We start from the raw sequence: 13,617 nt of genomic DNA, 5'->3' as shown, positions 1-13,617 counted from the left end.
CAATTACTGGAAGAGAAGGGGACCAGCGGCTGTGGATTTTGTGGGGTTTATCAGGAAATGCAGAGAAGTGCTGAAGGGAAAATTAGCCATGAAATTGAAGGAAAATGTGCCAGCTTTTGTTGATCTGATAGGAAAGGAGATCACCGGGCCTGCAGCTGCTACTCTGCAGCAGTTTGCAAGGCTGGGAGGAGAATCCAGGTGGTCCTTGTTGACCAGGTGTTAGGAGGGTTGACCTGAGCCACATCTCTTCATGGTTGATGAGGCACGAGGTTGCACCCCAGTATTCTCTGGCCAGGGGCTGTCACCCTATGGTGCCCGGACAGCTGCCCCCAAGAACAATGGCCTCCTCACTGCCTACCAGGGCCTCTACTGGCTCCAAAGCCCTTGGCCACTCCTGGCCAGTCTCCACTCTTTTTTTTTATTTTTGAGATGGAGCCTCACTGTCGCCCAGGCTGGAGTGCAATGGCACGATCTCAGCTCACTGTAACTTCCGTCTCCCAGGTTCAAGTGATCCTTGTGCCTCAGCCTCCCGAGGGATTACAGGTACCCCGCCCCCCCCACCGCCCACCATGCCCAGCCAACTTTTGTATTTTTAGTAGAGACAGGGTTTCACCATGTTGGCCAGCTGGTCTCGAACTCCTGACCTCAAGTGATCCATCCACCTCAGCCTCCCAAAGTGCTGAGATTACAGGCGTCAGCCACCACGCCCAGCCCAGTCTCCACTCTTGATCTGGCTGTTTGTTAGTGCCAGGGGCCACTCCTCAGTCTTCTAGTGTACCTGGACCACCTCTCAGTTCCTCTTTCGAGGATTGTGGGGATGATGACTAGGACAGGACGTACAAAATGGGAATGGGCTTCGAAGAGCTGGACTTGTGATAAAGAAATATGATGGTCAGGTGGGCATGGTGGCTCATGCCTATAATCCCAGCACCTTGGGAGGTTGAGGCGGGAGGATCACTTGAACCCAGGAGTTTGAGACCAGCCTGGGAAACATAGCAACACCCCATCTCTACAAAATATTAAAAAATTAGCTGGGCACTGTGGCGTGCACCTGTAGTCCCCAGCTACTTAGGAGGCTGAGGTGGGAGGATCACTTGAGCCCAGGATGTCGACGCTGTAGTGAGCTAGGGTTGCATCACTGCACTCCAGCCTGGGCCATAGAGTGAGACTCTGTTTCAAAAAAAAAAAAAAAAAAAAAATATATATATATATATATATGATGATTCCTTATTAAAAAATAAAAAGGCCAGGTGCAGGGGCTCACACCTGTAATCCCAGCACTTTGGGGGGCCAAGGCAAAAGGATTGCTTGAGGTCAGGAGTTTGAGACTGGCCTGGGCAACATAGCAAGATCCTATATAAAAATTTTTAAAAATTAGCTGGGCATGGTGGCGAGTGCCTGTGGTCCCAGCTACTGAGGAGGCTGAGGTGGGATGATGACTTGAGCCCAGGAAGGAGGTCAAGGCTGCATTGAGCAATGATTGTGTCACTTCACTGCAGCCTGGTGACAGAGTAAGAGGGCCTCCACCCCTGGCCCTCCCTACAAAATTTTTTTTAAAAATTAAAAAGGCGTGGTTCGAGAAGAGCTGTAGTCGTCCCAGAGCTACAGTGCAGGGGAGATCAAAATGCAGGTGAGAAAACTGGAGACAGAATACAGTAAGGGCTACAGGTGCCCCTGAAAAGGTGCAGAGGCGCTAAGGACGCAAGGAATCCTAAACGTTCCAATCGTTCGTTTTAAAGTTGTTCTGGCAAACCCGTGAAACCCTGTATGAGGAAATGTTTCAGCGAGAGCGCCTGACGCGGTCCCCGAGGCCAGAAAACACCCAGGTTTAGATACGGGCTCTGACCCGCACCTGCCACGGCCAAACCCCTCCCCCTTCTGATCCCGGTCCCGTGTTGTCCTCTAGGGGGTAAGCAGAACACCTGGCAGGGCTGCCTGAAGACTAGGGAAACTGAGGAGACGCGGCAGGTGCCCAGTATTTATGGTTTTGTCCCCAAACGGGGGAGTTATTTGTAAGCACTGGCCACTACCCCTGTAACACCTAATTGTCCAAAAAAAAGGCAAACGGAGGGAATGCGCCGCAGCTGAGCACCGCACAGGCCGCAGCCGGGGTGCACGCCCGGGTGTACCCTTTGCATTGCTGGGAGCGCTGGCGATCGCGGGGACAGAGGGCAGGGGTTGGGGCGGCCTGGGACCCACCCGGCCCCGCCCCTTCTCAGGCCCCGCCCTCCCCCTCCTCCATGGGTGAGGGGACCTCGGCCGGCTTGGGAGATGGGGGCGTAGAGGGAGGTGGGGGTGCATCCGCGGGCCCTAAAGGTCACGACCTTATGGGGCTTCTCTGGGTCGTGGTGGGGGAGGGGGGAAAATCTCCCCTCCACGGGAGGTCTGAGAGCCGCGGCGGGGCGGCGGGGCGGAGCGCAGGGCGCAGCTGGTCGGGCGGCTTCGGGACGGCGCGGCCCCTTTAAGACGCCCCGCCGGCCCCGCCCTCTCTCCCCGCCTCCCGTCGCCCACGTGACCCCGGTCTTGTGACTGGGTCGGGGAGGGCGGGGGAAGCCCGCGGCGCGCGCCCGCCCCGCCCCGCCCCGCCCCGCGTCTGCCTCAGAGGGACCCGAGCCACCCGGACCGCCGCGTCCCCGCCGCCGCCGCCGCGTCCCCCGCCGGGGCCGACCGAGCCGAGCCGGGCCGGAGCGGCGGGCGCGGCCGGGCCGCCATGGACCATAAGCCCCTGCTGCAGGAGCGGCCGCCCGCCTACAACCTGGAGGCCGGCCAGGGCGACTACGCGTGCGGCCCGCACGGCTACGGCGCCATCCCCGCCGCGCCCCCGCCGCCGCCCTACCCCTACCTCGTCACAGGTGGGCCCGGAACCAACTTTCCCCGCCAGCGGCTTCCGAGGGGGCAAGCCCGTGCGGGGGACGCGGGTCCGGAGGCCGGCGGGGCCCGCCCGGGGGTCCTTCCTGGAGCTGGAGGTCCCCGGGCCAGCTTCGGGACCCCGCGTCGCCGAGGGCCAGCCTCCTCCCCGGGGCTCTCGTCCTCGGGCCCGTCGTACCCGGCGGGGCCGGATTCCTGCCCCAGATGAACTTTGTGTCACGAGGCGCTCGCTGTTGGCAGATTAGCGCCGAATCAGGCCCGCGGTGACCGTCCGGAGGGTGGAAAAGACCGGGGGCTTTTTTAGCTGGGTGGAGGTGGGGGGACGGGAAGAGTAGTCCCCATCGCGGTCCGATTTCTCCTCCCTGCACCCTAATGACTTGTCTTCCCCCCCACAGGGATACCCACCCACCATCCCAGGGTCTACAACATCCACAGCCGGACCGTCACCCGGTACCCTGCCAACTCTATCGTGGTCGTGGGAGGCTGTCCCGTCTGCAGGTGAGTGGGTCTGCAGCCTGGGGACTGGCCCTGGAAGCGCTGAGGACCCCCGCCCTACCCCCCAGGACCTCACAAAGTCAGCTCTGCTTGTGGGAGTGGGTCCGGCTTGACTTGGATCTTGATCAGAGCCCTTTATGGGAGGGACAGACAGGCTGCCCGTATGCGGTGTGGGAGAGCGTGGGTCCATTCACCATTGGCTCTGAACACATTTTGTGGGGGCAAAAGGGTGGATTCCTTTTCCTAGATTTTGGGGTATTGCACCCCAAGTGATTGGGATGTAGAAAAGGTAACAACGGGACTCGTGGTCTTTTCGTCTTTGTTCTGGGACTTGCAAGGAATCAGGTGTCTGCATTTTCCTTCAATTTCCGCAAGTTTACTCTGCAGTCGATCATCGAAGGTGGTGGAAGGTTTCGTTTTCCCGGAAGGGGCAATTGGAAGTAAGTGCACCAGCAGGAGAGACCTCAGTGGGAGAAGCGACGGCTGTAAGAGCTGCTTTAGCCAAAGCTGGCTTGAAACGCCCTTTTACGAGCTGGACCAGGATGGAAACCCCGTGGTTCTTTGAGGCAGGAGTGATTTTTTTCATATCCTCGAATTAGACCTGCACAGGCTTTCTGGTTTTCATAAGACCCTGAGGTGCAGCTAGAGGATTGTTTTGTGGAGGTTTTGAGGATGCAAATTTAAATAAGGATTAATTAAATATAAATCCTTGGCAGCTGGGGGTGTTCAGATTGCCTAGAAAGTAGGGGCAGAGTTGGCGGGGACAGGGTTTTCAGCTGTATCTGGGAGGAGGAAGTTGAAGCCGCTGAGATGGAATTAAGAAACCCTGGTTTGGACTTATACTTGATTTCAAAAGTGTGTGTGTAAGGCCTAGCGCAGAGTCATGGGGAAGTGAGTGATTTCAGAGCCTTAGCAGGCAACTTCCTGGGAAGAGGGAGGGCATCCCAGAGGTGGGGACAAGAGGCTGGGACCTCAGGGGCAGGTTGTGGCCACTTGCCTGCATAGGGACCCCGTGACAAACCCTAAATGGGACGTCAGTTTGACACAGTTGGTCACCACCCAGCAGAAACGTTGGCCTTTGGAGTGAAGGTGGAGGGGAGGACAGGGCGGGGCGCCGGCTGCCTCTGGGACATAGTTTTCTCTCGGAGCTGCACCGGGTTGAGGGGGCTGGCGGAGCTGTGTGGGTGTGAAGGCACATGGAGGGGACTCAGAACATGGAGGGGACGCAGAACATGGAGGAGCAGAGGGTCTGCCTGCGTGTCATTGTCCATGCCTTGCCATCCCAGTGTCCAGCCTGCCGGAGGAGCTGGATTCCAGTCCTGGTCCTGCCAGGAACAGCGGGGCCTGTTTCCCCGTCTGGGACATGGGGGTGCCTGGTGAGGTGTCTCTGAAGCTCTTAGCTCTTCTCTGCCCAAGGCCCTGAACTTGGAGATGTGGGAGACCAGCGGCAGTGAGGGATGGCCCAGATATCCCAGGGCTGGGGGGGCGCCCAGGTGGCGGTGCAGTTGCTGTCGGTAATGGGGGTGTTGGCCCTGCCACTTCCCCTTCCCTAGGTGGGAGCTGTGTCCCTGTGGAGGCCGGTGGCTTCCGCTGACCCGGCGGTGCCCCCTGCTATGCAGAACCTGGAGTGGAGTCAGGCTGTGCTCTGCTCTGCTGTGGAGGATCTTGGGCTCGGCCCCCAGAGGCTACAGGAGTGGGGTTCTCAGTTACTTGATCACTGTATTCTCTGCCCTTGGGCAGCTGCACCAGGCAGGGTGGAGGCTGGGTCCTCTCTGGACAAGATTGGGGGGTCCTTAGTCCTTTAAGTTGGGACCAGAGCACTCTTTGATCCTCCGGCGACCCCTTGGGTTGCAGCCAGGCCCCCCCAGCACACCAGTCCCTGTGCTCTGCCTGTGGTGCCCTGGATGCTGGAGAGTGGCCCCCGCTCCCCGAGGCTTGGCCTCTGCAGCAGCATTGGGCATGGGATGGGCCCCTGTGCCCTGCAGCAGCCAGAGGGTGAGCAGGGGGCTGGGTGCTCTGCTGCTGGCGTGGGGAGGGGGTGTGTGGTCCCTGGGCCACTCCTTTCTACGAGGAGAGTGGAGACGCACACGTCTGGTCGTCTGGCCGCCGCCTGCCGTCTTGGGGCCGGGAGACAGGATACCGCTCACATGACCACACTTCCTCCTGCCCCAGGTCCAGCCCATCGGGCTCTGTCCCTCTCCCTGCCTGGTGGCATGGCAGGAATTTGTCCAAGTCACACGTCTGTTAGTCCTTCTGAGTGAGGCTTGGCCAGAGAAGCCTATGTCCCTTGTGGTTCTGCTGCCCTGGCCAGGCCTTTGCTGAAGCTTCCTGACTCCGTCTGCCCTTTTTAACCATTTATGAGGAAGCATTTCCGCAGCCCAGCGGTGGATATGCCCCTGTTCCTCCCGCCCTCCTGCTTCACGCCTGCCCTGCCCAAGGCCTGGGCCTCTCTGAAACCGGGTTCTCCCTTGCCCAGGGAGGCCAGTCTTTCTCTGCTGGGGTGTGGTTATACCTAGGTGCAGGATGAGGTGGCTGTGCTGGGAGGCTCTCCTGGGCTGGAGCAGAGCCTGTACCCTGCAAAGCAGGAACGCAGGAGTGGGGAAGGTCCTGGCAACACAGGGCCTGGCCTGCACCAGTCCCCCATGAGTATGGCTGGGCTGTCATTGGGTGTTTAGTTTTGGGGGTGACCAGAGAGGAAGTCCTGAGAAGGATTTCGCCTTTCCCAGAGAAGGTGAAACGAAAAGCTGTGGAGGGCGGATGTTGCTCAGAGGTCCAGGGTGCGGCTCAGTAGCCAGCATGGAGGTTGCCACTGCCCTTGAGGGGCAGAGGTGGGCTGTGGAGGGAACGGGGTGACTGTGGAGCCTGGGAAGGGCTGGAGGGGAAGGAGCCTGTGACATCCTTGGGCTTCCAGATGATGGTGGTGGAGGGGCTGGTCCCTCCTACCGCCTGTGACCTGGAAGCCAGCGCTCCGCTGGTTGAGGAAGTGGCTGAGTTAGCTGGGATGGCCCTACCCATGTGCATGGCCTATGGGCTGTCCCTGTCCTGACAGTCTTGGCCTGAGGTGTGGGGGCAGCGGATGGGCTGGAGCTTGGGCCTAGGCTGTTTGCTGGGCAGGGTTGTGGACCTCAGGGTCCGAGTGCTGCCTCAGTGGCCTCCTGAGTTTCTGACCTTGGGCTCTGCCCCCAGCTGCGGGCCAAGTGGCACTGCTGGGGTGGGTGTGGTGGCAGGCAGCGTCTCAGGCCTTTCTTCCACAGGAGAGGCTGGGACTGGCCCTGGCCATTGGGTTTGCTGGGAATGGCCCTGGGAGGTCCTGGTGAACTGTCCCTAAGCGAGGCAGCTCCCCCGCCCCCGTGGGGAGTGGGTACCCTGGGGCAGCCAGAAGCTGGCTGGAGCTGCTTTGGGGCCACCTCGCCCTGTGCTGAGCATGGCTTCAGGCGCGCAGCCCTCTGAGGAAGCCCTGTGTCTCCCCTTTTCCTGGCGAGGCTCGACCTTCCAGCGAGGTGTGGTGGTCTGGGGTTGTTCCTGGGCGTGGATGGTGCCTCGAGGCCACTGTGTGTGCAGAGAGGGCAGCTGGGTGCCCTGGGGCAGCCCCTGTGACACTGACGGCCTTTGGGGGCTGCCTTGGAGGGAGAACGGGCCTGCAGGATGGGTGCTTGTGACTGGGGAGCCCATCTGGGTTCAGATCCCAGCCACGCCCTTCCCTGCTGGGAGGCCTGGGACACACCCCAGTTTTTAGCCTCCTGTGAGCCCATCCGGGTTCAGATCCCAGCCACGCCCTTCCCGGCTGGGAGGCCCTGGACACACCCTGGGCTTCAGGCTCCTGTAAAGTGCCTGTGGGGACACAGGAAGGGTGAGGATGGCCCTTTCCCTGGGCAGCTCAGAGCCCTGCTGCCAGCCCCTTCTGTCCCTGGTGAGGCGGGAGCCCTGTGGCCTCCACTGCCCCAGGGCCCAGCTCCGGGTGGATGACAGTGGCATGACTGGCCACCTTCACTGCAGGGCTGGAGTCGACTTAAGGGAGTGCTCTTGGAATTAGTCAGTTCCCTAATTTCGCCAGTGGCCATGATCCCTCCCTGGCCGCGTGGCCTATTGCGCAATAGTGGGGGAGGGGCGGCTAGAGGGAGCTGGTCAGGACCCGAGCGGTTGAGAAGGTTGAAACCCACCCCACCAACCCAGGTGGGCTCTTCTGGGTTTGGAAGGGAGAACCGGAGGCTGTGGGGACGGACAGGCTGGCGGGGATGGCAGCTGTTCCGGGGCAGGGGTTCCCCTTCTCCCCTCCAGTGCTGGCCCTGCAGCTTGGGGAGTCTTGGTCTAGAAGTTGGATCGTGTTTCTCAGTTCAGAAGATTTGGGGTTTTAAAAAGCACATGATGCCAACACTCCTTTTGAGGTCTAGGGCAGTACTGCAGTTAAAACATTAATATTTCTGCAGTAAGACATGAATATTCAGATAAACTAGGATAAATTACGACTATAAATAGCCACACACCAGTTCAGGTCACATGTTGCTGCCAGGTGAGTTTGCTGTCAAGTGACAGCCAGTTCTGCCTTCAGCGCTTCTTGGTGTTTGAAGTTGTGGGTGTGGCTGTGGAATCCTGGGGGGTAGGGTATGCCGCCCACCTTCCAGCTGACCCCAGAGCCAGAGGTGAGGGCCGAATGCTCCTGGCCAGCCCTCGGGCCTTCGAAGCCCGTTCAGGGTTCTCAGGCCTGGATCACAGCCTCCTGTTGCTGGCGGAGGCCTGAGCCTCCTGGGGCGGCTGGATCTGTCCAGTTCCCGGGTGGCACTGCAGGGAAACAGGCTCACTCTCCCCAGAGACCCAGGGGCCTTGGCCCTCCTGCCCTCTCTTTAAGTGGCGTGGAGGTGGGCAGGAGGGTGGGGGTTGAATGGACCAGGGATGGGGCGGCTGCCCTAGGAGGTGCCAGAGTGGGTCCCCGGACTGAGGGGCTCAGCCCAGGGTGGCACAAACGGACCGGCCCTGTGCTCTGGCTGAGGACAGGATGGGTCTGGACGGAAGCTCTGTGGGTTGGAAGGAGGAGGGTGTTTCCCTGTGCCTGGGAGGCCATGGGGTCAGTGCATTTGGTTTGGCCCATGGCACTGCTTGCAGCCCCGGGACTGGGAATCGAGGTGCTGAGAAGTGAGGCGCCGGGGCCTGGGTGGGCTGGACTGGCGCTGCTGGAAATCCTGGCGCTCAGGTGGGCCGGTGCCCTGGCCCGTGGCAGTGGGAATCCAGCGTGAGTGAGCAGCCTTCCTGCACTTCTCAGCTCTGACGGAGTAGGTGGGTTTTGGGGTCTGGATGGAGAATTAGGAAGCAGGAGGGCGCTGCTGCCCTTGGACTTGGTGAAAGCAGCAGCTGCAGGTGGGAAGCTGGTGTGGGCGGGGCCACCAGGCAGCACTGAAGCCCCACCCCTGCCCATTGCACCATTGTACCTGGACGTCTCTGCTGTGCCCCATGGGCAGGCTCCAGCCGGGCTCCCCACCCACACCCCTTTGCCCAGCCTCCTCCCAGGCACCTCTGCCCGCAGCCCTTCGTCTCAGCAGCTTTGGTCCTGAGGCGAGGTGCTCAGATGGTCACTGATTGGGCCGGCTGAGGGGGGCCTGGTGGCACTGGGGACCACTCCAGGGGGCAGGCTTCTTCCCTGGAAGGATTTCTCAGCTGGTTCACCCTCCCTGTCTGCTTTTTCATGGGACAGTTTCTAACCAGAACATACAGCCAGTGTGTTTCCTGGGATTTGACCGTAGATGCCGTGGAGGAAACGGGAAAGGAAGCCCAGACGCTCCCTCCAGTTAGCCCGGAGCCTGTCATGGCCATCTGTGGGGACACAGCTGGTGCTCGACCTTCCCGGGGCTCCCCCACCTCGACTGTGTGGTCTTGGGAGCTGTGGCACCTGCGGCTTCTGCCCACCCGACACCCCGGGGAGAAGGTCCTGGAGCCAAGCAGGGCATGCTGCACTCGGCAGGGCTGGGCGGAGGTGTCCTGCCCAGTCTGGACTGGCAGGGGCAGCCCTGGGCAAGGCTGAACAAGTGTGGTGGCCTGGCGACCTTGTGGTGCTTAGACAGGGGACACTTTTGTAAAAGTCCACGCAGGAAGTAGAAACTTTGCTGACAGGCTCCGGTCTTTGGCTTGGCTTTGCCTTGGAGCTTCACGGTGTGCTCTGCAGCCCGGCTCCGCCCCTCCACACAGACAGGTGGCGCTGTGTGAGTCTGGGAAACACTGGGTACAAGAGGGCCGGCCGCAGGACTGCTCAGAGCCTTTTGAGAACGAATGGACATAGGGACTTGAGGAGAAAAGTTTCCCCAAACCAGCTGAATGGTTCCCCTTTTCCAAATGTGTACCACCGTGTCTGGCTAAGTTTAAATTGTTGTAGAGGTGTTGCAGGGGGTTTTACTTTGTTGCCCAGGCTGGTTTTGAACTGCTGGCTTTAAGTGATCTGCCTCTGCCTCCCAAAGTGCTGCAGTTGCAGGCGTGAGCCACTGTGTCCAGCTCCATTGGAGATGGCTGAAGGGACCTCCCTGAGGAGGCTGGAGGGAGGCAGGTGGGCATGAAGTGTTTTTCTTTTTCTTTCTTTTTTTTTTTTTGAGACAGTTTTGCTCTTGTTGCACAGGCTGGAGTGCAATGGCGCCATCTCAGCTCACTGCAACCTCCGCCTCCTGGGTTCAAGCAATTCTGTCTCAGCCTCCTGAGTAGCTGGGATTACAGGTGCCCGCCACTACGCCTGGCTAATTTTTGTATTTTTAGTAGAAACGCGGTTTCACCATGTTGACCAGGCTGGTCTCGAACTCCTGACCTCAGGTGATCTGCCTGCCTCGGCCTCCCAAAGTGTTGGGATGACAGGCATGAACCACCACGCCTGGCAAATTTTTCTTTCAGCAGTGGAAAGCCCGACTTCAGAATATTCTGGTTTATTTTCCATAATCCCTGGAGAAGCAGGGAATAGGTTCTGTGGGTGGGGTTTGGGCTCCCTAGCCTGCCTTGCCTAGCAGTGGTGGGGGCAGTGGCCCTCATGAGTCCAAACTCCCAGAAAGCAGCTTGGAAACATGCAGGGTGCTGGGATGGGAGTAGGGTTCCCCAGGTGGCCAAGTTTTTCCCCCTTAGCAAGGCACAGGTAGTCACGCTTCCCTGTTGCAGGCAGGTGACCACACCGCCTTGTTGTAGGCTCCCCTTCCCCACTAAGCACCAGCTCCCATCGCCTGTCAGACACCCCCACCCTGTTGTGTTCTCTCTCCACTTCAGTACCGGCTGGATGGGGGGGGTTTGGGCCCCCAGGAGGACCAGAAGGAGCCCGTAGGGGGCTGCTTGTCTGGTGGGGGAGCAAAGCTTTTCTCATTTGTGCTGAGCTGGCTAGTGTGGTTAATTTCAGCTGTGTCCAGAACTTTCCAGAAATAGCCTAAGGAGCTGAGCTGAGCACTCGGCTCCTGGCTTCCTACTTTTAGGGCCTCTGAAACTGACACTTGGGTTCGATGATTTCAGGTCACTGAACCTATGCTCACTGGCGCAGGATTTGTGGGATGGCCTTCAGGTGTCTTAGTCTGTTACATTGAACTTTGTTGAAGAGGCTTTGAGATCACATTTTGAGAAATACGTGGCCTTCAGACATTGTGTGAACATGGCTGACTGCAGTCTCCCATTAACCCACCCCCACTACCAAAGGAACAAATCTAACAAAAGCCCAAATACTGACGGGACCACTAAGCTCTTGCTGGTTGCTCCTTTTCTTTTTTTTTTTTTGTTTTGAGACGGAGTCTTGCTCTGTTGCCCAGGCTGGAGTGCAGTGGCGCGATGTCAGCTCACTGCAAGCTCCACCTCCCGGGTTCATGTCATTCTCCTGCCTCAGCCTCCCGAGTAGCTGGGACTATAGGCGCCCGCCCCAATGCCTAATTTTTTTTTTTTTTTTTTTGAGACAGAGTCTCGCTCTGTTGCCCAGGCTGGAGTGCAGTGGCCAGATCTCAGCTCACTGCAAGCTCTGCCTCCCGGGTTTATGCCATCCTCCTGCCTCAGCTTCCCCAGTAGCTGGGACTACAGGCACCCCGCACCTCGCCCGGCTAGTTTTTTTTTTAGTAGAGACGGGGTTTCACCGTGTTCGCCAGGATGGTCTCGATCTCCTGACCTCGTGATCTGCCCGTCTTGGCCTCCCAAAGTGCTGGGATTACAGGCTTGAACCACCGCGCCTGGCCTAATTTTTGTATTTTTAGTAGAGACGGGGTTTCACTGTGTTAGGATGGTCTTGATCTCCTGACCTCGTGATCCACCTGCCTCGGCCTCCCAAAGTGCTGGGATTACAGGTGTGAGCCACTGCGCCCAGCCTCTGGTTGCTCCTTTTCTAAGAGCAGATATGTGTGGCTTGTGGCACCAAAATGATCTTGCCTCTCAAGGTTTTACTTTTTGAGATGGAGTCTCGCTGTGTCACCTAGTCTGGAGTGCAGTGGCTCTATCTCGGCTCACTGCAACCTCTGCCTCCTGGATTCAAGCGATTCTCTTGTCTCAGCCTCCCAAGTAGCCGGGACTACAGGCACGTGCCACCACCACGCCTGGCAAATTTTTGTATTGTTAGTAGAGACAGGGTTTCACCATGTTGGCCAGGCTGGTCTTGAACTCCTGAACTCAGGTGATCCACCCGCCTCTGCCTCCCAGAGTGCTGGGATTACAGGCAGGAGCCACCATGCACCCAGCCTTGCCTTTCAAGGTTAACTGATAAGACTTTTCAACTGTTTTATTTTTCCCCTTTGAATGTTAGTGATTAAATAGCAGCTCTGGCCATTCTATGAACTGGCACATGCAGATGGTTCTTGGGGCTCTCCGGGCCACTGGGCGGTGGGGGGCTGTTTTCTCAGGCGGATTGTCACTGTCCCTCACCGGAGGTCCTCATGTCAGTCATGGCCATTGGTTGGTTGAGTGGGAGGGGTGAGGGTTCTGGCTGCCCGGGTCCTAACGGTGCTGCCCTCTCTGCCCGTCTCTGCCGCAGGGTCGGGGTGCTGGAGGACTGCTTCACCTTCCTGGGCATCTTCCTGGCCATCATCCTGTTCCCCTTTGGGTTCATCTGCTGTTTTGCCTTGAGGAAGCGAAGATGCCCCAACTGCGGAGCCACCTTCGCTTAAAGGAGCAGCAGGCCCGGCTCTCCTACCCCAGCTCTTTTTCTAATGTAAATGTTGTGTACAATAGTTGTATTTGATTAAGCTTCAGAACTGTTTTGTAAAGCGAGGTGGGACAGATGTGGCACACGCCAGCTGCGGTTCCCGGAGCGTGGAGCGGCAGTGCTGCTGCTCCCACCCGAGGCTCATGACAACTCAATAAAGCACTGCTTTTATTTTCTGCAGTCTTCAATTTGAGAAAGGTGAGAAATAATGTTTTCAATAAATGAGATTCATACCATTGTTGGCCTGGTGCTGCTTACTCGGTGCTTTCAGACACCCAGGAGAGACCGGAACGACGCCCCCATTGCTGCCTCGGCGCTCCCCAGGCCAGGCCTGACCACCTTGTAGTCAGCAGGCGCTTACAGCTCAAGATGATATGCTTGTTTCCAAGTTCTTTATTATTACAATTATAATCCCTTGACATTTACAGAATAGGCACCTCGGTGCCAAGGACAAGGTCATCCCCCCGTTCTGGTCTGGGAGGTGGAACCTGGGGCCTGCAGGTTGCATCTGAGACCCCCAGGTCCTAGTCTTCAACCCCATAACAAAACCAGAACCATCCCGAAGGGGGAACGCCAAAGGCCAGGTGTCACCCATGGCACCAGATGGGGCTGAGCCCTGCCTCTGACGTGTGAAGTGGAGAACACGGCCACGGGGTTTGCGTGGACTGAATTCTCACGTGGCTGCAGGCCCTTCTGTAGGACAGACTGGGGGCATTAACATATAGTTCATGGTGCCTGCAGCCCCTCCTGGGGGCTGGGTGGGGGGCGCGTCTGGTTTGTCCTCCCAGCAGAAGCAGATGGTGATGCTGCTGGACCTGGCTGGAAGGAGCCTGAAGCATCGCCCACGTCCACTGGCTTACCTGCATGTAACCTCTCCCAGTCTCAGCCTCACAGGAAAGTAGTACACTTAAGGCAAGGCCAAAGGAGAGGTGATAAGCCACAGCCCCAGCACCCCACAACACACACAGCGGCTGGGCTGGAAATCTGTCACCCAGGCTGCAGGGCAGCGGCATGATCTGGCTGACTGCAACCTCTGCCTCCCGGGTTCAAGCGATTCTCCTGCCTCAGCCTCCCGAGTGGCTGGGATCACAGGCACACACCACCACGCCTGTCTTAATTTTTGTATT

General features: G+C 58.5%; 1 protein-coding gene across 2 annotated transcripts; it reads left to right on the top strand.

Moving 5' to 3' along the window:
* Positions 1 to 2,579: 2,579 nt before the first annotated feature.
* BRI3 (brain protein I3) lies at positions 2,580 to 12,728 on the top strand. 2 transcript variants are annotated; one of them, XM_073012794.1, is made up of 4 exons: positions 2,580 to 2,852; positions 3,264 to 3,366; positions 3,702 to 3,803; positions 12,320 to 12,728. In XM_073012794.1, exons 1-4 carry the CDS (start codon positions 2,711 to 2,713, stop codon positions 12,450 to 12,452), a joined length of 480 nt encoding a protein of 159 aa, XP_072868895.1. In that variant the 5' UTR covers positions 2,580 to 2,710; the 3' UTR covers positions 12,453 to 12,728. The 2 variants fall into 2 exon arrangements, with proteins under 2 accessions (XP_072868895.1, XP_008017150.2); XM_008018959.3 differs by lacking the exon at positions 3,702 to 3,803 and having other exon boundaries at positions 2,589 to 2,852.
* Positions 12,729 to 13,617: the final 889 nt, after the last annotated feature.

Source organism: Chlorocebus sabaeus, chromosome 28 (assembly GCF_047675955.1).
Source record: "Chlorocebus sabaeus isolate Y175 chromosome 28, mChlSab1.0.hap1, whole genome shotgun sequence".
Lineage (NCBI taxonomy): Eukaryota > Metazoa > Chordata > Mammalia > Primates > Cercopithecidae > Chlorocebus > Chlorocebus sabaeus.
This window is presented reverse-complemented; position numbering and strand designations above follow the sequence as displayed.